Source organism: Ascidiella aspersa, chromosome 3 (genome assembly GCF_963924565.1).
Source record: "Ascidiella aspersa chromosome 3, kaAscAspe10.2, whole genome shotgun sequence".
Taxonomy (NCBI): Eukaryota; Metazoa; Chordata; class Ascidiacea; order Phlebobranchia; family Ascidiidae; genus Ascidiella; species Ascidiella aspersa.
This window is the reverse complement of record NC_139449.1, coordinates 39,117,018-39,138,858: the sequence shown is the minus strand read 5'-3', so window position 1 is coordinate 39,138,858 and position 21,841 is coordinate 39,117,018. Positions and strand designations below refer to the sequence as shown.

Genomic DNA, 21,841 nt, shown 5'->3' with positions numbered 1-21,841 from the left:
AAACTGCAGAATTGGATTCAAATCCCACCTGGATTCGAATCCAAGGATTCAATATTCTACTTTGAACATCCCTAGCCGCGAGTTTCAAAATTCTGCAACACTGCAAAATAAACACCGGTGTACCAAATATGTTACGACTTAAATGTCCTGTATTAACTAAACCTAATAGAAACCTAACTAGCAAATTCTGCCTATTTAAAGTGGACATAGCAGCCGTGAGTCTCAGTAATTTTCCCTAGAGTGGTCTTGTTTTTAACTTTGTAAAATTTACATTACATGCATTAAAGCTATTTTCCATTGGCAGATATTATGAATGACAACCATGAACTGACAATTGATAATTTAAAACTTACAACCGATAACTTAACATGTATAATGTAAATATATTTTTTATTTATTTAGGCTTGTAAGTGGTAATTTATTTGCTGTAGGTTGTTTCATTAAGTTGCTTTTGCTTAGGGTTTGCATGAAAGAAAGAGAATGGCCGATAATCAAGAAGAAGGCAACGGAGCTCCGGATGATCAGAACATTGACTTGGTGAGTTTCACAATTGCATAATTTGTGAACACACATTAACATCAATAAAGTAACAATACCTAAAGCTGAACTATTAAAAGTACCATGGTACTAAGATAATAGACATAATAAACCAAATAACCAAATAACGTAATAACAAACATAAATGAATGAGACATAAACTATTCGGAATAAGACCGAAGTGGTGCTGAAGAGGCATGGGTTGATTGAGCGCAGTGGGACTGGCAATGATTAATTATAGTTATCTCAACAAAAAATACAACTTAATGATAGTACTTTTGTTTTGTGAAACTCACAGAACCTGGGGGATGTGAACAACCTTTTCGTTGGTGCTCAAGTTCAACAACAAATCACTCAGGAGATTCACGAGCATCACACTCAGGAAACTCACGAGCATCATGATGTGCATAACATACAAGCTGAACACTTACTTCTCACCAGCGGTGATGTTCACATTCATCTTCAACAAGGAAACGTCCAAGCAGATGACAACATCACTGAAGCAGGTTGGTGGATAACACTTAAATATTTTACTTGATTTAAACTTTAATAAATTATGGTTCGTTTTCTGGAGCATGTCTAACTAGTGACTTCGTGATTTCTTCTACTTGTCTGATTGCAACCAATGTGCGCAATTTTTTTCACAACACTTAAACAACATTTTAATGCTTTTCTATTGAAGCATTGTAATTCAAGTTTGACAGTTGTGAAAATAGCGAATAGGATTTTAAACCTGAAGCAAAAGTATTTAAAGAAAGCCAACAGCTTTAAAAAACATCATTCTCACAAACGACCATGAATAAGCCCTCATCTGTGCATGCCTGACAATAAAATTGATTTTTTTTTTTTTTTATAAATGTGCAGGTTTTTTATCATCACTACTAGACGAAATACCCGGCGTTGCCCAGGTTAAATAGAATACTTACCAGTTATTCTAACTGGTTAAAAATTAATTACACCACAATAAATAAAATCTACCTGAATTTTGTCTAGTCAAACAAAATAAAACATCCAACATGCTGTGGCTCTTTATCACTATTGCACATTACAGTGTTACATGTTAAACTGCTGGCCTCATGTTATAGCCCATGATTATAGAAGATAAATGTGGTAATCAGCATATACACAAAAAAGAATGTTACTGATAGCGTAAGAACTTCGTAAGAGGCAAAAATGCAAACATATTTTTGTAGTGTCATAACAAATTCGCTTATGCCGAAACGTTTGCATTACGTGTCACTAAATAAAAATTTCAAATCATGTGATGATTGTGATGTGTTTCAAATCATGTCATATCTTGTGTCTAATAAAAGGTTAACCCAATGCTTCCCCACAATCAGAGTAACACCCCACAGCCTGTGTGAAAGCGGCATTAATACAATGGCGTGTTTAATTGTGTGACTTATCTGCGTGGCTCTAAAGATCTAATTCTTGGTCTCCGTTAACTCCCATTAATTTTTGCATTTGTTTAAAACAGTGTAAACCAGTTTTGTGTCTGAAATAGCTCACTAAAGGTAAGGCGCGAACGCGCTCTGACTATTTAATCACTAATCACGTGTTACAAGCATTGTATAACGTTTTTCCTGAAGCCGCATGTTATAGCCGATATTTAAAAAAAAAACATTTAAAATCAAACCAAACTGCAACGTTGTGTGTTTTTTAAATGGAGCTACTAAACACACAACCTTGGCTAAACACGTCTCGCATATTTTATGTAACGAAAACCTGTGACATATGTCGATCAAAAATTACTAACAAACATAAAAAAGTTGTAGCACTAATTGTTCAAATTGCGCGAAATTCAAGCAAATACGTAAAGGTACCATACTGCATCCAACGAAAAAACAAACATTTGAAAAGTAAATTTGCTTAGTGTTCAAACCGCTGCAATAAACGCGATATTTTGCAAACTCTGTCCAAATGTTGCGTAGTTTATACTCCTTTCGGGTTGCTGTACGTTGTCTGTGTAAGTGTCCTACTTCCTCATGAAAGAATGTTACGGAAACGCTAAAATAAACGCAATATTTTGTGAACTTAGGCCTTATTTACGGGGTTAAACAAACTGCAAAAACCTATTAAATATAAAGAAATTTTTCAACATGAAATTTATTTTTACCAAGTCAATGAACTTGACTTGTTTTTTTCTGTCGCGCAGGTTATTGCCCTATAATATTGTTTTATCCTTATACGTCTAGAGGTTTTGCGAGAAGTCGCACGCGCGCCCTTTGTATTTAACGTGCAAACAAAGTACAATGCTGTGTGATGTTTTTGAAATGGTACGACTAAATAATCGACTATAGCACACGTCACTTGAGTAGGCATGCAATACATCTTTTAAGTAACGAAACCCCGCAACATTTGCCAATTGAGAATAACTTTCAGACGTAAAACTTTAGGTTGTAGCAATGTAGCAGCAATTGTTTAGATCTGCTTTATAGCGTGATATACGTAATCCCGGTGCTAAACTGCATCAAACGTGGGAAAAATCCTCTGAAAAAACAAAACGCTTACTGATATACTGCTGCAATAAACGCAATATTTTGCGAACTCTGCCAAGTATTGCGTGGTTAAACACGTTTGTTGTACGATGTCCGTGTAGGTTTTCTGATGTTTATTCAAAGTATGTTTAAAAAAAGTGAAAATTGCTAAACCTTTGCACTAAATGCCAAGTTAAGCTACGTCCAACGTAAGACAAACCTGTAAACTGTTGAGAAAAAGGTTTTACGCGGTTGTGTTAAGAGGTTTACGATATGTCGGGCGCGCGCCCGCCCGTGGGGAAGCGAGCTCACGGTGGTGAGTCGCCGATCCTTTGGTTAGTTGACGACGACGTTGCTCTGCCAGCGACCGGCGAAACATACTGACGACAGATCACAAACTTTCTCTTGTTTGTTGTGTTTACTCATAGGCGCCCAACGTTGGTGTGCACTGTGCAGAGCGTTTTTGATGTCCTGGATTTCTGGCAGGACAGTAAAACGCCTGGAATATTTAAAAGTTATGCACGCGTGTGCAATTTTCACTGCTCATAGAACTATAAAAACATTACGCAGTATTTGTGTCCAGTTGCATAGTTTTGGCTCGAATGTGTCGACGTCATCACCTGAGCTGAAAATAAACAAAACTGACAAACTTTCCTAACTTTAAAACGCCATATAACATAGTTCTGCGTTCTACATAACAATTCCTACACTTTAAAATAGTCTGTGATGCTCGTCACTCAATGCGAATATGCTTCATGGTAAGTTGCCAGATGTGTAATCTTTAAAACATTGCTAACATCCAGGCACATAGCGTGACCATTTCAAAGGGGGTTGTCCTGAGTTTTCAACTTAGGGAATTCCCCTATTTTCCGTCTGGATAATGAATAATGACGTCATAAAAAAATAACCAGAAATAATTAACGTCCAGCAAAAGTGAACACATGCGTCATTTACACTCATGCCAGGCGCTAGCTGCGAAACCGCTTAATGCAATCGGTAACTTTAGGCGAAACAATAAACGAAGACCTTGGAATATGTATGATTGATTTTGGAAGAATCATAATTGGACTATCAGCAGTGCAGTGTCCTAAGTTCCATGTACGGGACTACGCTAATTACAAGCATGCCTTTTGCTACCTGCAAAACTAAACGAAGATTGTTTTTCCGGGTGTTATAATGCCACGATTAGCGCAACATCTGCGATGAGCTGTGTGCCAAGTCAATTAAAACAAGCTGCGGTTGAGGGAAAATAAGTTGTGTCAATTGCACACTTAGCACGTGGTCTTGGATATGCTTACAGAGAAAAAGTTTGTGATAACTATCATAACATAAAAATGTCGACTTTGAAACGCGCAAACAGGTCACAGTTCACCTATTAGGAAACTGCTTCACTTAAAAAATGCCTACTCCAACATCGGATATTACCGCAGACAGCGAATAGCGAGGACCGACAGCGAACAGCGAGGATCTAGCGTTTATGGTTGAATAAACCAAAGGCAATAAACGGCGTTTTGAGTTTCATTTAGGTTTCGCATTAGCTTAAGATGTGTGACTTAATTACAATAAAAACATTGCTGGTACGGGCGGAGCCCAAATAAAATCTTACGTTTCGTGAATTCTAGACGTTGAAAACGGCGATTTGACGATTTGTTGAACGCTCTTTTTGAGATTGAGGCTAATCAAAACGATCAATAGAGCGCTTGGCCGGCTTAACGCTAATGAATGTTCAGCGGGTTTCATAATATAAGAAATCGATAAGAAAATTAATTTTGTTTAAAATACACATTGTTGTAGCTTACATGTATGTTTTCTCTGCGTCTTTGAGAAGTCTGTTAGTTTTACCAATAAAATATATATTCGTGCTTGAGATTACTAAAGTCGGTAACAGATAAAATGATAAATTAAACAATAATAATGAGCAGTACTTAGGCGGTTGCAGCAATAAGCACCGACGACTGTTTAATCACGGATTTAGTTTTGTGATCATTGTTTACTGACATTTCAAATTGGGGTGTCAAGACTTCTAGACACCCCCCACGCTATGCCTCTGATTACGTGTATAATCTTAAAACTTTTTTAATTACTTTTATTTATCTTCTGGTTTATCGCATTGAGCACAAAGTACTTTAAAGATAACGAGGCCTACGTAAAAAAGTTAAGAATACCAGCAGGCTGGCACAATCTTGCTAGCCTTCTGGTGACAAGCACTTTTGGCCTAAATTCCTTTGTTTTATTGGTCGTTCCCCTAGAGTTAAATGAGGAATGTATGAACCTTACCATATTTTGGCGGTAAACAAATTTTTTTAAGTCAATAATAAATACATAAAGGGCATGTGAAGGTACAACCTGGGGTCTGGGGGTGCCATGCCTGCTCTTCTTACTCTAAAACTGTTACATAGATAAGCTATTTTCAGGCGAACTTGTGTGAAAACAAGCAGCTTAAAACCAGATTGAAAAGCACGACAAAAAATATTCTTTGGATAAATTAGGATAAATTTTCAATTTATATTTCTCGAAAAAATGATATTTATAATAAAATTTAATAGAAATTGTCACAGTTACAGTGCAAAATGCCACATCGTATGCATATTATCTTTGGGATAGATAGATTTGTTGAAAACAAATACGAATAAACCTAGCAAAACCCGGCTAAAGTTCGCCATAGTGTGACATTGTTTTGCGTTTGCATAATTAAAACCACCAAAAATATACTTTAGGAGAAGCATAGCCTGGTACATCCTTAATATGCCGATGCGAATGTTATACCAGTACATTTAACAGGATGGTACATTTAACAAATCAATATAGAAGTACTTGCCAAATCAAAGTAAAACTGCCAACACGTAACAATTGTATGATTGTGACTTTTTAAAATAAAAAAAAATTCTATATGCTTTACACTGGCTTTTTCTCACTAAACAACGTGCTTCACACTACCGTAACTTATTGAAAAAGGCACAAAAAATTCATTTCTGCCAATTGTAGTGTGTAATGTATATGTGTGAAAAGAACCACAAGGTATTGTGTAAAATGGATCTTGAAAACATCTGTCTTAAAATACTATCAGTAATCTATGTTAAAAAATTATGTTTGACGCGCAGTGATTTAAAAAAAAAAAAAATACAAAGAAGGATAAAAGTGAAACCTCGAAAAGTCGTAGGTTTGGTGCAATGGAGAACTACTAAAGTTGCTGAAGTCCATAACACATAAAATGATTTAGCGTTTTTGTCCCAGGAATTTTTGTCCTTTTTTTTACTTAGTGTAGCCTCTGCGCTTGCAGTATAATTTGGTTTGGTTTTGGAATGGTGTTAGGTGGGCTTCTTCTATTAGTTCTTTTGTTGTTGCTTCGTGTTGTTTCAGTTGTAATTCAGTTGGTAAGTTGTTTGAAGATATTGCAGGAAGGTTTTCTATGTAGCTGGTTTTTTTTCTGGTTTCCTTTTGTGATGTTGCTGGGGCATTGAGTTGTCAAATGGCCTAGTAGATCACATTTCCAGCAATTCCTGTTGCTTCTTACCATGATGTGATGATACTTACTTTATTTCCTCGTATTGTTATTTGCTTGGGTCTGTTTTTTTAGATAAAAATTCACTTTAAAAAAGACTTCTATTTATTTTTTTCCATTTGCATGGGAACCTAAATACCTCGCCATATATGAATTTATTGTGGCAGAAATACATAAAGAGGCAAGGCCATTAAATCCAGTTAAATCCATCGTAGAACGCAGGGGGGCATTGCGATAAGTTTTGTTTATATGGAATTTGTAAACTGTCTCGCCAAATTGGACCATAAGCAAAAAGAGAGCTTGAAAGTTTTTTTAAAGCTTTTAAGCATCAAGTACCTGTTTGTCACTGTTTCTGGGAATTGGGTTTCAAATCAACAAATATATTTAGTGAAATTTTTTGAAAATTTTAATTTTTTGCAAAGTCTGTACCAAACTGACGTACAAGTAAATGAAACCCTGGCAACTAGCCCTTTCGCATATAACACATAAATTAAGGCGGCACATTTTCGGCCCATATTTGTCAGAAACAAGTTAAGGAAACTTTAGAACATGCAGTGTATATACTATATACTAAGCCATGAACCTTTGAAGTGAAATTAATAATAATAAAACCATCTATAAACACTAAGCCCTGAAAATATCCCCTGACAAAATATCAAATAACCGCAAACCCGTCTAGTTTGGTTTGCTTTATTCAAAACATATTTGGCTTTATTAACATTTGCCGGTCGTTTCATAATTTTTTGGCGAACTGCAAAGATTCGCCGAAATAAAAGAAAGTGGCCAACCGCCAAAATTTCAACAAGCTGTGAAGATTGGTGCTCTATTATAAAGAGTTATATGGTATTATAAAGGTATATTTATCATCGTTATAGGTAGCCTAAGCCCAAAGTATCTGTCAGAACTCAGCATCCATACACTATTGTTAAATATCAGTGGTTCTTTATTGTGTTGTAAATATCAGTGGTTCTTTATTGTGTTGTAAATATCAGTGGTTCTTTATTGTGTTGTAAATATCAGTGGTTCTTTATTGTGTTGTAAATATCAGTGGTTCTTTATTGTGTTGTAAATATCAGTGGTTCTTTATTGTGTTGTAAATATCAGTGGTTCTTTATTGTGTTGTTAAATATCAGTGGTTCTTTATTGTGTTGTAAATATCAGTGGTTCTTTATTGTGTTGTAAATATCAGTGATTCTTTATTGTGTTGTAAATATCAGTGGTCCTTTATTGTGTTGTAAATATCAGTGGTTCTTTATTGTGTTGTAAATATCAGTGGTCCTTTATTGTGTTGTAAATATCAGTGATTCTTTATTGTGTTGTAAATATCAGTGGTTCTGTATTGTGTTGTAAATATCAGTGGTTCTTTATTGTGTTGTAAATATCAGTGGTTCTTTATTGTGTTGTAAATATCAGTGGTTCTTTATTGTGTTGTAAATATCAGTGGTTCTTTATTGTGTTGTAAATATCAGTGATCCTTTATTGTGTTGTAAATATCAGTGATTCTTTATTGTGTTGTAAATATCAGTGGTTCTTTATTGTGTTGTAAATATCAGTGGTCCTTTATTGTGTTGTAAATATCAGTGATTCTTTATTGTGTTGTAAATATCAGTGGTTCTTTATTGTGTTGTAAATATCAGTGATCCTTTATTGTGTTGTAAATATCAGTGATCCTTTATTGTGTTGTAAATATCAGTGGTTCTTCATTGTGTTGTAAATATCAGTGGTCCTTTATTGTGTTGTAAATATCAGTGATTCTTTATTGTGTTGTAAATATCAGTGGTTCTTTATTGTGTTGTTAAATATCAGTGGTTCTTTATTGTGTTGTAAATATCAGTGATCCTTTATTGTGTTGTAAATATCAGTGATTCTTTATTGTGTTGTAAATATCAGTGGTTCTTTATTGTGTTGTTAAATATCAGTGGTTCTTTATTGTGTTGTAAATATCAGTGATCCTTTATTGTGTTGTAAATATCAGTGGTTCTTTATTGTGTTGTTAAATATCAGTGGTTCTTTATTGTGTTGTAAATATCAGTGATCCTTTATTGTGTTGTAAATATCAGTGGTTCTTTATTGTGTTGTAAATATCAGTGGTTCTTTATTGTGTTGTAAATATCAGTGGTTCTTTATTGTGTTGTTAAATATCAGTGGTTCTTTATTGTGTTGTAAATATCAGTGGTTCTTTATTGTGTTGTAAATATCAGTGGTTCTTTATTGTGTTGTAAATATCAGTGATCCTTTATTGTGTTGTAAATATCAGTGGTTCTTTATTGTGTTGTTAAATATCAGTGGTTCTTTATTGTGTTGTAAATATCAGTGATCCTTTATTGTGTTGTAAATATCAGTGGTTCTTTATTGTGTTGTAAATATCAGTGGTTCTTTATTGTGTTGTAAATATCAGTGGTTCTTTATTGTGTTGTAAATATCAGTGGTCCTTTATTGTGTTGTAAATATCAGTGGTTCTTTATTGTGTTGTAAATATCAGTGATCCTTTATTGTGTTGTAAATATCAGTGATTCTTTATTGTGTTGTAAATATCAGTGGTTCTTTATTGTGTTGTTAAATATCAGTGGTTCTTTATTGTGTTGTTAAATATCAGTGGTCCTTTATTGTGTTGTTAAATATCAGTGGTCCTTTATTGTGTTGTAAATATCAGTGATTCTTTATTGTGTTGTAAATATCAGTGGTTCTTTATTGTGTTGTTAAATATCAGTGGTTCTTTATTGTGTTGTTAAATATCAGTGGTTCTTTATTGTGTTGTTAAATATCAGTGGTTCTTTATTGTGTTGTAAATATCAGTGGTTCTTTATTGTGTTGTAAATATCAGTGGTTCTTTATTGTGTTGTTAAATATCAGTGGTCCTTTATTGTGTTGTTAAATATCAGTGGTTCTGCATTGTGTTGTAAATATCAGTGGTTCTTTATTGTGTTGTAAATATCAGTGGTTCTTTATTGTGTTGTAAATATCAGTGGTTCTTTATTGTGTTGTAAATATCAGTGGTTCTTTATTGTGTTGTTAAATATCAGTGATTCTTTATTGTGTTGTTAAATATCAGTGGTTCTTTATTGTGTTGTTAAATATCAGTGATTCTTTATTGTGTTGTTAAATATCAGTGGTTCTTTATTGTGTTGTAAATATCAGTGGTTCTTTATTGTGTTGTAAATATCAGTGGTCCTTTATTGTGTTGTAAATATCAGTGGTTCTTTATTGTGTTGTAAATATCAGTGGTTCTTTATTGTGTTGTAAATATCAGTGATTCTTTATTGTGTTGTAAATATCAGTGGTTCTTTATTGTGTTGTAAATATCAGTGGTTCTTTATTGTGTTGTAAATATCAGTGGTTCTTTATTGTGTTGTAAATATCAGTGGTTCTTTATTGTGTTGTAAATATCAGTGGTTCTTTATTGTGTTGTTAAATATCAGTGGTTCTTTATTGTGTTGTAAATATCAGTGGTTCTTTATTGTGTTGTAAATATCAGTGATTCTTTATTGTGTTGTAAATATCAGTGGTCCTTTATTGTGTTGTAAATATCAGTGGTTCTTTATTGTGTTGTAAATATCAGTGGTCCTTTATTGTGTTGTAAATATCAGTGATTCTTTATTGTGTTGTAAATATCAGTGGTTCTTTATTGTGTTGTAAATATCAGTGGTTCTTTATTGTGTTGTAAATATCAGTGGTTCTTTATTGTGTTGTAAATATCAGTGGTTCTTTATTGTGTTGTAAATATCAGTGGTTCTTTATTGTGTTGTAAATATCAGTGATCCTTTATTGTGTTGTAAATATCAGTGGTTCTTTATTGTGTTGTAAATATCAGTGATCCTTTATTGTGTTGTAAATATCAGTGGTTCTTTATTGTGTTGTAAATATCAGTGATCCTTTATTGTGTTGTAAATATCAGTGATTCTTTATTGTGTTGTAAATATCAGTGGTTCTTCATTGTGTTGTAAATATCAGTGGTCCTTTATTGTGTTGTAAATATCAGTGATTCTTTATTGTGTTGTAAATATCAGTGGTTCTTTATTGTGTTGTTAAATATCAGTGGTTCTTTATTGTGTTGTAAATATCAGTGATCCTTTATTGTGTTGTAAATATCAGTGATTCTTTATTGTGTTGTAAATATCAGTGGTTCTTTATTGTGTTGTTAAATATCAGTGGTTCTTTATTGTGTTGTAAATATCAGTGATCCTTTATTGTGTTGTAAATATCAGTGGTTCTTTATTGTGTTGTTAAATATCAGTGGTTCTTTATTGTGTTGTAAATATCAGTGATCCTTTATTGTGTTGTAAATATCAGTGGTTCTTTATTGTGTTGTAAATATCAGTGGTTCTTTATTGTGTTGTAAATATCAGTGGTTCTTTATTGTGTTGTTAAATATCAGTGGTTCTTTATTGTGTTGTAAATATCAGTGATCCTTTATTGTGTTGTAAATATCAGTGATTCTTTATTGTGTTGTAAATATCAGTGGTTCTTTATTGTGTTGTTAAATATCAGTGGTTCTTTATTGTGTTGTTAAATATCAGTGGTTCTTTATTGTGTTGTTAAATATCAGTGGTCCTTTATTGTGTTGTAAATATCAGTGGTTCTTTATTGTGTTGTAAATATCAGTGGTTCTTTATTGTGTTGTAAATATCAGTGATCCTTTATTGTGTTGTAAATATCAGTGATTCTTTATTGTGTTGTAAATATCAGTGGTTCTTTATTGTGTTGTTAAATATCAGTGATTCTTTATTGTGTTGTAAATATCAGTGGTTCTTTATTGTGTTGTTAAATATCAGTGGTTCTTTATTGTGTTGTAAATATCAGTGGTTCTTTATTGTGTTGTTAAATATCAGTGGTTCTTTATTGTGTTGTTAAATATCAGTGGTTCTTTATTGTGTTGTTAAATATCAGTGGTTCTTTATTGTGTTGTAAATATCAGTGGTTCTTTATTGTGTTGTAAATATCAGTGGTTCTTTATTGTGTTGTTAAATATCAGTGGTCCTTTATTGTGTTGTTAAATATCAGTGGTTCTGCATTGTGTTGTAAATATCAGTGGTTCTTTATTGTGTTGTAAATATCAGTGGTTCTTTATTGTGTTGTAAATATCAGTGGTTCTTTATTGTGTTGTAAATATCAGTGGTTCTTTATTGTGTTGTTAAATATCAGTGATTCTTTATTGTGTTGTTAAATATCAGTGGTCCTTTATTGTGTTGTAAATATCAGTGGTTCTTTATTGTGTTGTTAAATATCAGTGATTCTTTATTGTGTTGTTAAATATCAGTGGTCCTTTATTGTGTTGTAAATATCAGTGGTTCTTTATTGTGTTGTTAAATATCAGTGGTTCTTTATTGTGTTGTAAATATCAGTGGTTCTTTATTGTGTTGTTAAATATCAGTGGTTCTTTATTGTGTTGTAAATATCAGTGGTTCTTTATTGTGTTGTAAATATCAGTGGTCCTTTATTGTGTTGTAAATATCAGTGGTTCTTTATTGTGTTGTAAATATCAGTGGTTCTTTATTGTTTTGTAAATATCAGTGGTTCTTTATTGTGTTGTTAAATATCAGTGGTTCTTTATTGTGTTGTAAATATCAGTGGTCCTTTATTGTGTTGTAAATATCAGTGATCCTTTATTGTGTTGTTAAATATCAGTGGTTCTTTATTGTGTTGTTAAATATCAGTGGTTCTTTATTGTGTTGTTAAATATCAGTGGTTCTTTATTGTGTTGTTAAATATCAGTGGTTCTTTATTGTGTTGTTAAATATCAGTGGTTCTTTATTGTGTTGTAAATATCAGTGGTCCTTTATTGTGTTGTAAATATCAGTGATCCTTTATTGTGTTGTTAAATATCAGTGATTCTTTATTGTGTTGTTAAATATCAGTGGTCCTTTATTGTGTTGTTAAATATCAGTGGTTCTTTATTGTGTTGTAAATATCAGTGGTTCTTTATTGTGTTGTAAATATCAGTGGTTCTTTATTGTGTTGTAAATATCAGTGGTTCTTTATTGTGTTGTTAAATATCAGTGATTCTTTATTGTGTTGTTGAATATCAGTGATTCTTTATTGTGTTGTAAATATCAGTGGTCCTTTATTGTGTTGTAAATATCAGTGGTTCTTTATTGTGTTGTAAATATCAGTGGTTCTTTATTGTGTTGTTAAATATCAGTGGTTCTTTATTGTGTTGTAAATATCAGTGGTCCTTTATTGTGTTGTTAAATATCAGTGGTTCTTTATTGTGTTGTTAAATATCAGTGGTCCTTTATTGTGTTGTAAATATCAGTGGTCCTTTATTGTGTTGTTAAATATCAGTGGTTCTTTATTGTGTTGTAAATATCAGTGGTTCTTTATTGTGTTGTAAATATCAGTGGTTCTTTATTGTGTTGTTAAATATCAGTGGTTCTTTATTGTGTTGTAAATATCAGTGGTTCTTTATTGTGTTGTAAATATCAGTGGTTCTTTATTGTGTTGTTAAATATCAGTGGTCCTTTATTGTGTTGTAAATATCAGTGGTCCTTTATTGTGTTGTAAATATCAGTGGTTCTTTATTGTGTTGTAAATATCAGTGATTCTTTATTGTGTTGTAAATATCAGTGGTTCTTTATTGTGTTGTTAAATATCAGTGGTTCTTTATTGTGTTGTTAAATATCAGTGGTTCTTTATTGTGTTGTTAAATATCAGTGGTTCTTTATTGTGTTGTAAATATCAGTGGTTCTTTATTGTGTTGTAAATATCAGTGGTTCTTTATTGTGTTGTAAATATCAGTGGTTCTTTATTGTGTTGTAAATATCAGTGGTTCTTTATTGTGTTGTAAATATCAGTGGTTCTTTATTGTGTTGTAAATATCAGTGGTTCTTTATTGTGTTGTAAATATCAGTGGTTCTTTATTGTGTTGTAAATATCAGTGGTTCTTTATTGTGTTGTTAAATATCAGTGGTCCTTTATCGTGTTGTTAAATATCAGTGGTTCTTCATTGTGTTGTTAAATATCAGTGGTTCTTTATTGTGTTGTTAAATATCAGTGGTTCTTTATTGTGTTGTTAAATATCAGTGGTTCTTTATTGTGTTGTTAAATATCAGTGGTCCTTTATTGTGTTGTTAAATATCAGTGGTTCTTTATTGTGTTGTTAAATATCAGTGGTCCTTTATTGTGTTGTAAATATCAGTGGTTCTTTATTGTGTTGTAAATATCAGTGGTCCTTTATTGTGTTGTAAATATCAGTGGTTCTTTATTGTGTTGTAAATATCAGTGGTCCTTTATTGTGTTGTTAAATATCAGTGGTTCTTTATTGTGTTGTTAAATATCAGTGGTTCTTTATTGTGTTGTAAATATCAGTGGTTCTTTGTAGTCCTCTTTCATGGGCTCCTAATACTCATTTTTTTGAAAAAAAATGTGTCAAGGAATGTAATAAGGGATATTCTTGAAATCTTAATGTAATCCGCAAATTTGATTATAACTGGTTAACAAATAAAAATATTATATTCTTGTTGCCCAAGGAAAGTTGCGTGCAACCATTAAGAAACTCTGGCATAGAAAGTTTGCTAAAATATCAAGTTGTCTAGGTTGGTTTGCTTTTTGGGTCTTGAATGTTATCAACATGTTTGTTTCAATACACATAGTTATTTAAATGTCAACATGATTTAAGTTTAGATTTCTGAATAATTGCCATGTGTAGGGTCTTGCATGTTATCAATACACATAGTTATCTGAATGTGAACATAATTTAAACAATTGTAGATTTTTAAATAATTACCATGTTTGGCCTGCTTTAGTTTGCTATGTCAGTGGTCTCCAAACTATGTGCCGCGACCTCATGTTGGTTGCTTACATTTTTTGGGGGTCATCATCATTCACCAATTTCTACAGCTTTGCTTGTTTCATTGCGCTTGTTTAAATCAGTAATATACTAACAATGGTGAAACAAATAACAAAATAAAGCGTTGATTGCTCAAAAAGAAAAGAAGTGCTAAAGCATCTGCTCAGTACCTCAGCATTCACATTTACCAGGCAGAAGTAATATATCGAGTCATTCACAAAATAATTTGAGGCCTTGCATACATGCACCTCTCCTTGAGTTATAAAAGCCTAAATAAAGCATTGCAAATAAAGAAATTACTGGCTAGATTATAGTTATTGTGTTTTACCTCCCACACTTAACTTAACTAATATTTTTGCAGCTATAAAATGCCTTTCTTTGAGTGTTGCACTTTACCAAAAGCTAATGATAATACTTTGTTCATATTACATCCAATAAGATAAGTTTATGTTTAGGACATCTAAAGCTAGTAGCATTAATTTGTTCAACTGATGAAGCAGATGTCTGCTAAGGGCTGAAACTCAAACAGCAACTCAAATTAACAGGTTTAATTTGTCCCAAAGGCAAACAGAATTTATTGAATCTATTGTTTTACTATGTTTTAGATTCAACCTCTGTTGAAGTTTTACTGGAAACTATAAAGGAAGATCTCAAGAGACCACAACAAGAAGTTGTTTCACTCGGGCTAAACTACGAGCAGGAAAACTTTCCCCGTGTTCATCCAGTTCTAAGGACAGAGGAAAACTTTTATCGAGGTGGAGCCGGTAAAACTGAAGACTATAAGCCTTTCACACAACAAAGGTATGTCGATTCTGGCTCAAAGGAAATCAGTTTTGAGCGATTGCATGATTATGTAGTACCTCATCGCTACACAGCTTTAGTTGGGGCTCCTGGTTCTGGGAAATCAACCATTGCCAGACGACTGTCAAACACCTCTTGCATAACGTGGATCCTCCTGTTGTGCATGGACATGCTCTATGGGTCAGAAAGAGTCACTCTAAGGCAGGTTGTGGTTGATTATGCGTACCCATGGTTAAGCGAAAGAAAACGAAACGCCATATTTGCAGCAATAATGAAGTTCCCAGAGAAATTTGGGATCATACTTGATGGTTACGATCAAGCAACTTGGTCACTTGATAATGTAATGCCTAGATATGCATCGTATGATACTCCAATGTTAGTTGAAGAGGTAATCGCAAATTTATGCACCGGAAAATTCTTTCCAGGCATTTCTATAGTTTTGACTTCCAGGCCACATTCTATAGTAACCCTTAAAAAATTACTTCGACCAAAGGAAATTGTTTTAGTACATGAGCTTACACCAGCCGACATGAAAAAACTATTTTTTGCTTTTGCTAAAAATGAAGCCCAGAGAATATGGGATAGCTTTACCAAACTCGCACCTGTGTTACTTGAGCTTTGTCTTACCCCGATCATGCTTCAATTGATCCTTTTGGCTGCTTTGGGCACAGATAATCTCACCGAACTTTTTAACATCACTCAGATTTTCATAGTTTTACTTGAAAACCTGAGACGCTCAGAATTTGCCAAGGGTCATGACATCGAAAATATCAAAGTTAAAGTCGCAAAAATCGCTTACAACGCCACAAAGAATTCAACTGTCATTATGACCTTTCCACAAATGGCTGAGCAAGGTTTAAGTGATGTCATAGTCCAGGATATTATAATCGCAGTACCTGGGTATTCTCACTTTAACCAGAAACTTTTCGACGGGGACAAAAAGTTTTATTTTTCACATCAGTTACTTCAAGAATTCTATACCTCTGTCCATATTAGCCAGAACATGAGTTTAGATGAGTTTAGTCAGATTGTCGATGGTTTGGTCGCTAGTCCTCACTGGGCGATGGTGAGAAGATTCGAATGTGGTCTTCTACTCGGAGATAACTTCACAGTTCCAGAATCCGATGAATCCTCCAGTGATGCAGAATCCGATGAATCCTCCAGTGATGCAGAATCCGATGAATCCTCCAGTGATGCAGAATCCGACAAAAGAAAAGGTATGTACACCATTTCTAACCGTGATTTCTTAGATTATATTTTGGTTTGGTGACATGAGCAAAGTACACCGTGTAGTACAAACTACGCTAGTATGAAATGTATTGTATCGATATGTAAGGCGCTTTTTTACCTAAATTCGTTAAAAACGCCGTTTTTGGTAATAATTAATTTTGACAAAACTTTAACCTAGTAGCGTATCCAGGGGGGAGGAGGTTGAAAACGCCGTTTTTCGTCTCCTGTTTGGTGGACTGTAAACGCAGGATGTTTTTCTCTTTCGCCTTTTGTTATTCGTTCAGGTTTAGCATTCGACAATTGACAACGCAAAGTCAAGCCGTCTTACTTATCGTCAAAAACGTCGAGTTAGGCGCAGCTAATGTTCCTCGCTGTTCGCGCTAATATCTGGTGTTGGTGTAACATTGGCATTTAATGTTTGTTACCGCAAAATTATTCTCTATAAACATATCGTAAGACCACGTGTTTAGTGTATAATTGACAACTTATTTTTCTATTATTTTGCGGACTTTGGCACACAGCTCGGCGCAGATATTGCTCTAATAGTGGCATAATAACACCCGGGAAAAACGATCTTCATTTAGTATTGCAGGTGGTGAAAGACGTGCTTGCAATTTAGTGCTAGTCCCGTACATAAAATCTGGGAAACTGCGCTGCTGATAGTCGAAACATGATTCTATCAAAATCAATCACACATATTTCACGGTCTTGGTTTAGTTTTTCGCCTGAAGTTAACGATCGCACACTAAGCGGTTTCGACGCACGTGTTCGCCTTGGGTCGTAAAAGTTTGCTTTGCTGGACGTTAATTGGCTGTTTCTGATTATTGTTTCATGACGTTATTACAAATCACTATTTTATAACGTTACTCATTAACGATAGACGGGAAATAGAGGAGTTCCTTAAGATTTAAACAATGCTTTGTTGTATAAAAGTACCGCATTAGTGTTCATCGTTGATATTTTTGACTTTTCAAGAAGAAAACAACTATTAAAATGCCGAAAAAAACAAGACGTTGGATATTTTAGAAAATTGTTGAGCAAACAGTTTGGTTAAAATACATCGTAAAAAGAATTGCAAAAAAATAAAAACACATTTTAATACAGAAGCTATGTTCATGATGAAAATGTATGCGATTTGCAAACCTTTACTTTTATGTCGTGGTGCAATGTGTCACCAAATCGAGCGTTATAATTAATAACAATAAATATCCCTTCCTAATTAAATCCTGTGTATTAGAATCGAAAACGACTTTATTCTTGAATAAATATTTCTTGAATTTCTAGTTGTTAAACTCCTAATTTTTGCAATATACCTCAGTTAACAATTTGTGCTTGCCATGTAACCTGGTGTTCAATATTAATCATGTTACCGAATGTTTCCAGGTTTGCCTGCGAAGTTCTTCAACAGCTTTCTTGCGATATTCCGGCGAAAAACAAAGCAATTAAAGGGTTAGTCTTAACTATTTCTCTATTTGCTTCGGTTCGTTAGGTTGGGAATTTAAACGAAATTTGTTTCATTATTTTTCTGAAATTACTTTGTGGTTATGAATCTATTTTTACAAAACTACTACCCTACACAATCTTGCTGACTATAGCTTGTACAAATATATATCATAAATATATTTCTTGCTCAACTCTGTAAAGCTTAAACGTGGAAAAAAAAATATTGAAATAAATATTACATCCCGGGTTTTAATGGCAAACCGAAATAGTCGCTTAATTATTAATTTTAGAAAACTGCATGCGGTGAGATTCGAACTCACGACCTCGGCCTAACGGGACCGCCACTCTACCAACCGGGCTAAGTTTTCCTTTTTATCAATAATGCCCTTAGTTACGCCCATGCTACAAAATATGCAAAAGTTAGGTTAAATTTGAAAATCAATTCTTGGTGCTTAAAGCTTCTGTTTGGTTTGTCATGTAAGCATAATTTGATGGATCCTGGGAAGCTGTTTGAAAAATATCCATGTAAGGTGGTCATATGTGAAAAGTGTGATGTTATGTTTTACCCAGGAACGTCAGAACCATCAACTAGTTCATCGACGCACTTGGCAACTCCGCAACCACTTGATGGCGCACCATCCACACTACAAGTATTGCAGTTGATGTTTACAAACAAAAATATATTATAACAAATAAATTTTAGTAGCATTTTGTGGTGTTTTGCTTAAGTAGTGCAATTTTTTGTTTAAAAGTTTTATATAAATTAATTTAGCTAACTAATTAGTGAAAATGAAAGAAATTGTTTTGGATGTTTGGAATAGTTTTAATATTTTTGTGATTTATTGAAATGCTATTCTTTTCAGGCATCTGTGTGTGAGGAGAAGATACAGAGAAGCGTTGCTCCAAGAGAAGCGCAATCAACTTCAAGCCACGGGTTTGCTATCACCACCAACCTGTTTATTGTCACAAGTTTTGTGTAACGCTAAACATATTTAGGATTTGGTCGTGCCAGAATATTTCACCTCGACCAAGATATGGCCCATTTATCCACAGAAATCATAGTTGTTCAGGTCATATTTAATTGGATTAATCGCTTCCATCAGGAATCGGTAACCTAAGCCCAATGAAAACAACGTTGCGACAAATGTATTGATTGCGGCCAGCAGTGTTTTTTTAAGGTGTTTTGGGAAACGGTGAAATTTCTCCAGCGGTTTCCAAAATTTTGGACTTGCAACTGTTTGGTATTTAAATGAAACACTTGCGGTCTTTTAAAACTACTTTGCGGTCACCCAAACCAAACCTTAAAAAAACCCTGTAAGCCCTTATGTGGATATGTAGCAACACTTTATTATGGTTCTTTGGTAAAACTAATTACTAATAAACTACTTGACGTGAAAGTTTATTTGTTTGTAGCCAGTTGAGACCCGGGAGCTTCCACCCACAGCAAGCCCAGTCACAGTTGGCACAAGATTCCTCTGCTGTACAAGCACCTTCTGTACAAGCGACACATCAACAAACTGACCAACAGGTTGCTATTTTCTTTCTATAATTTGGTGTGATTGATATTAGTAGCAGTTTAGTTTGATCGCATGTGAATACAATGGAATAAATATAGCCTACTGGTTGGCATCTGGGAACTTTAACGTTTTGTAGCTGGACGCTATGGGGGTCGCATCACACCCAGTGTTCTAAACAAGATAATTTAAAATTACTTTAATCCCAGTCAAATCACTAGCAAGCAACTTAAGTCCCATTCAAGTCTTTCTTAACAAATAACAAGTATAAGTCGTTAGTTACCCAACCCCAGTCACAACATTGTCATTTTAGAACAAATGTTAAACTTGAGTTCTGAGCAATATTTCGCATAACAAATATCGAAAACCCAACTCATCGTAAGTTAAGATTTCTACAATGGACGAAAATACACCAGTATTCAAATTAAAGTACTAAATATCAGTTGTGTGAGACAACATTATTTACACTCCAGCGCTGTCATCGTCACTGTGACTATGACGTCACCAGTAACACCCCTTCCAACCCCAGGTAACCTCACACTTTGCGCCCATGCTTCTGCTTGATACGCATTTATAATTATAAGAGTTGTTCTGTTTGTTCACCAGCTATGTTTGTATGCAGGTTGCCGAGCAACAAGCAGCTACACCACCTGTCAATCAACCAAACCAACCAAATGTCGACCAAAGCAGAACGGACAATCCGCAGAAACCAACAAATGAAGGTAAGCGACCATTTGATGAACTTACACCTGGCAATGATTCAGATTATCCTTCATTTGGAAATCATTAAATGCTCAGCATCAGGGGCGGATGTAGGGGGGGGTGGGTGGAATATTTTTTTCGCCTATTGTTTTTTTTCGCGGTTCCCTAGGTAGTATGGCTTATTTTCGCCAAAATAAGACATATTTTTAAGCTTTGTAGTGGTGTTCGAGCTTATGGCGCCATGTAATGAATATTTCCAAAAATGGTAAAATTCGTTTCGCGCACTCGCGCAAAGCGGCGTTTTTCAGATTTGCAGAGACGGCTTAAGTGACCGTACGCCAGTATAGCAGAATGCTGGCGACTTGGCGACTATGTCGGCCAAAGAATCAGCCAGAAAACCGAAGAAATGGGTGCAAAAAAATTAAGCAAAAAAAAAATTGAAAAAAAAGATTTATTTATTTTTCCAAAAATTTTTTTTAAAGTTTTTTTCCAACATCCAATTTACAAAATACCTTGTGGTTGTTTCCACACATATATTTTTGAACAGCGGAAATTTGTAATAACATTACATACAACAATTGGCAGGAATTAATTTTGTTTGTGTCATTTTGAAAAAAGTTATGGTAGTGTAAGGCCTATAGACTGTTTATTATTTTAAAATGTACACACTTTTGATCATAGGCTACAATTGTTACGTGTTGGCAGTTTTACTTTGAATTGGCAAGTACTTCTATATTGAGTTGATTTCCTGTATATTGAGTTGAATTCCCCATTCCTGTTAAATGTACTGGTATAACATTCGCGTCGGCATATTAAGGATGTACCAGGCTATGCGTCTCCACCTAAGGCCTAAAGTATATTTTTGGTTGTTTAATTACGCAAATGCTAAAAATTTTCTTTAGTCTGGTTTTGCTACGTTTCTGTGTCTTTTTTTTTCAGCAAATCTACCCCAAAGGTAATATGGCACTGTGACTGTGACCATTTCTATTAAATTTTATTATAAATATCATTATTTCGAGCAATATGAATTGAAAATTTATCCAAAGAATATTTTTTCGTTTTGAGCAGCACGTTTTCACACAGGTTTGCCTGAAAACAGCTATCTATGTAACACTTTTAAAGCAAGAAAAACAGACATATACGTCCACCCCCAGGCCCCAGGTTGTACCTTCACATGTCCCTTGTGTACTTGTTAATAATGTCACAAAATTTTTTGCGCCTTCGGTGCTACGTTTATTAATAGCCTTGTTTATCGCCAAAACATGGCAAGGTTCTCATACATTCCTTTGGCGAACACATCATTTAAGGGGCGCGACCAAAAACCGAAGAATTTTCGCCAAAAATGCTTGTCACCAGAAGTCTGGCAAGATTCTGCCAGCCTGCCGTACGCTAACCTCGACTATATAATAACTAACTTATATCCAAGTACAATTAAAAGCTTTTTTGTTGTTAATGCAAATCTGTTTTAGAACCAGCCTGCCAATATACTTCATCCGGCCCGCCGCCTCTTTGACAAATTAGACACGAGTCTATTTTAAATACTTTTTGACTATTTTAAGTGTAAATGCAAAAAATTTTCGCGCTTCGCGCTAATGATCTTTATACATCCAGTGTGTTTACGTTTTGATGCTCTTTTTGAACTAGATCAGCGTTTTTTTACTGTTGCGCCGTGGAAAGCTGCCAAGTGCGTCGCGGACAAACGGAAAACGTATTCAAACATAATCGACAAATATTTTTTAACCATTTTTTTAAATGTAACAAAAACAAGAAATTTAAAATAAATACCGGTGTACCAAAAAAATCGCGCGCGCTTCGCTCGCCAGGTGTGCCCCAAATGGTTAACAAACAC

The 21,841-nt window shown here is 34.1% G+C and overlaps 1 protein-coding gene across 1 annotated transcript; it reads left to right on the top strand.

Moving 5' to 3' along the window:
• The first annotated feature begins 466 nt into the window (after positions 1–466).
• Positions 467–18,465, top strand: LOC146162942 (NACHT, LRR and PYD domains-containing protein 3-like). The gene is made up of 5 exons (XM_083385337.1): positions 467–537; positions 836–1,043; positions 14,908–16,320; positions 17,717–17,782; positions 18,347–18,465. Exons 1-5 carry the CDS (start codon positions 481–483, stop codon positions 18,463–18,465), a joined length of 1,863 nt encoding a protein of 620 aa, XP_083241463.1. The 5' UTR covers positions 467–480.
• Positions 18,466–21,841: the final 3,376 nt, after the last annotated feature.

Coding starts and splice junctions, on each gene's coding strand:
- LOC146162942 (XM_083385337.1), top strand. CDS start 481: ATGGCCGATAATCAAGAAGAAGGCAACGGAGCTCCGGATGATCAGAAC. Junction 16,321..17,716: donor AGAATCCGACAAAAGAAAAG/GTATGTACACCA, acceptor GAATGTTTCCAG/GTTTGCCTGCGAAGTTCTTC. Junction 17,783..18,346: donor AAAAACAAAGCAATTAAAGG/GTTAGTCTTAAC, acceptor TGTTTTACCCAG/GAACGTCAGAACCATCAACT.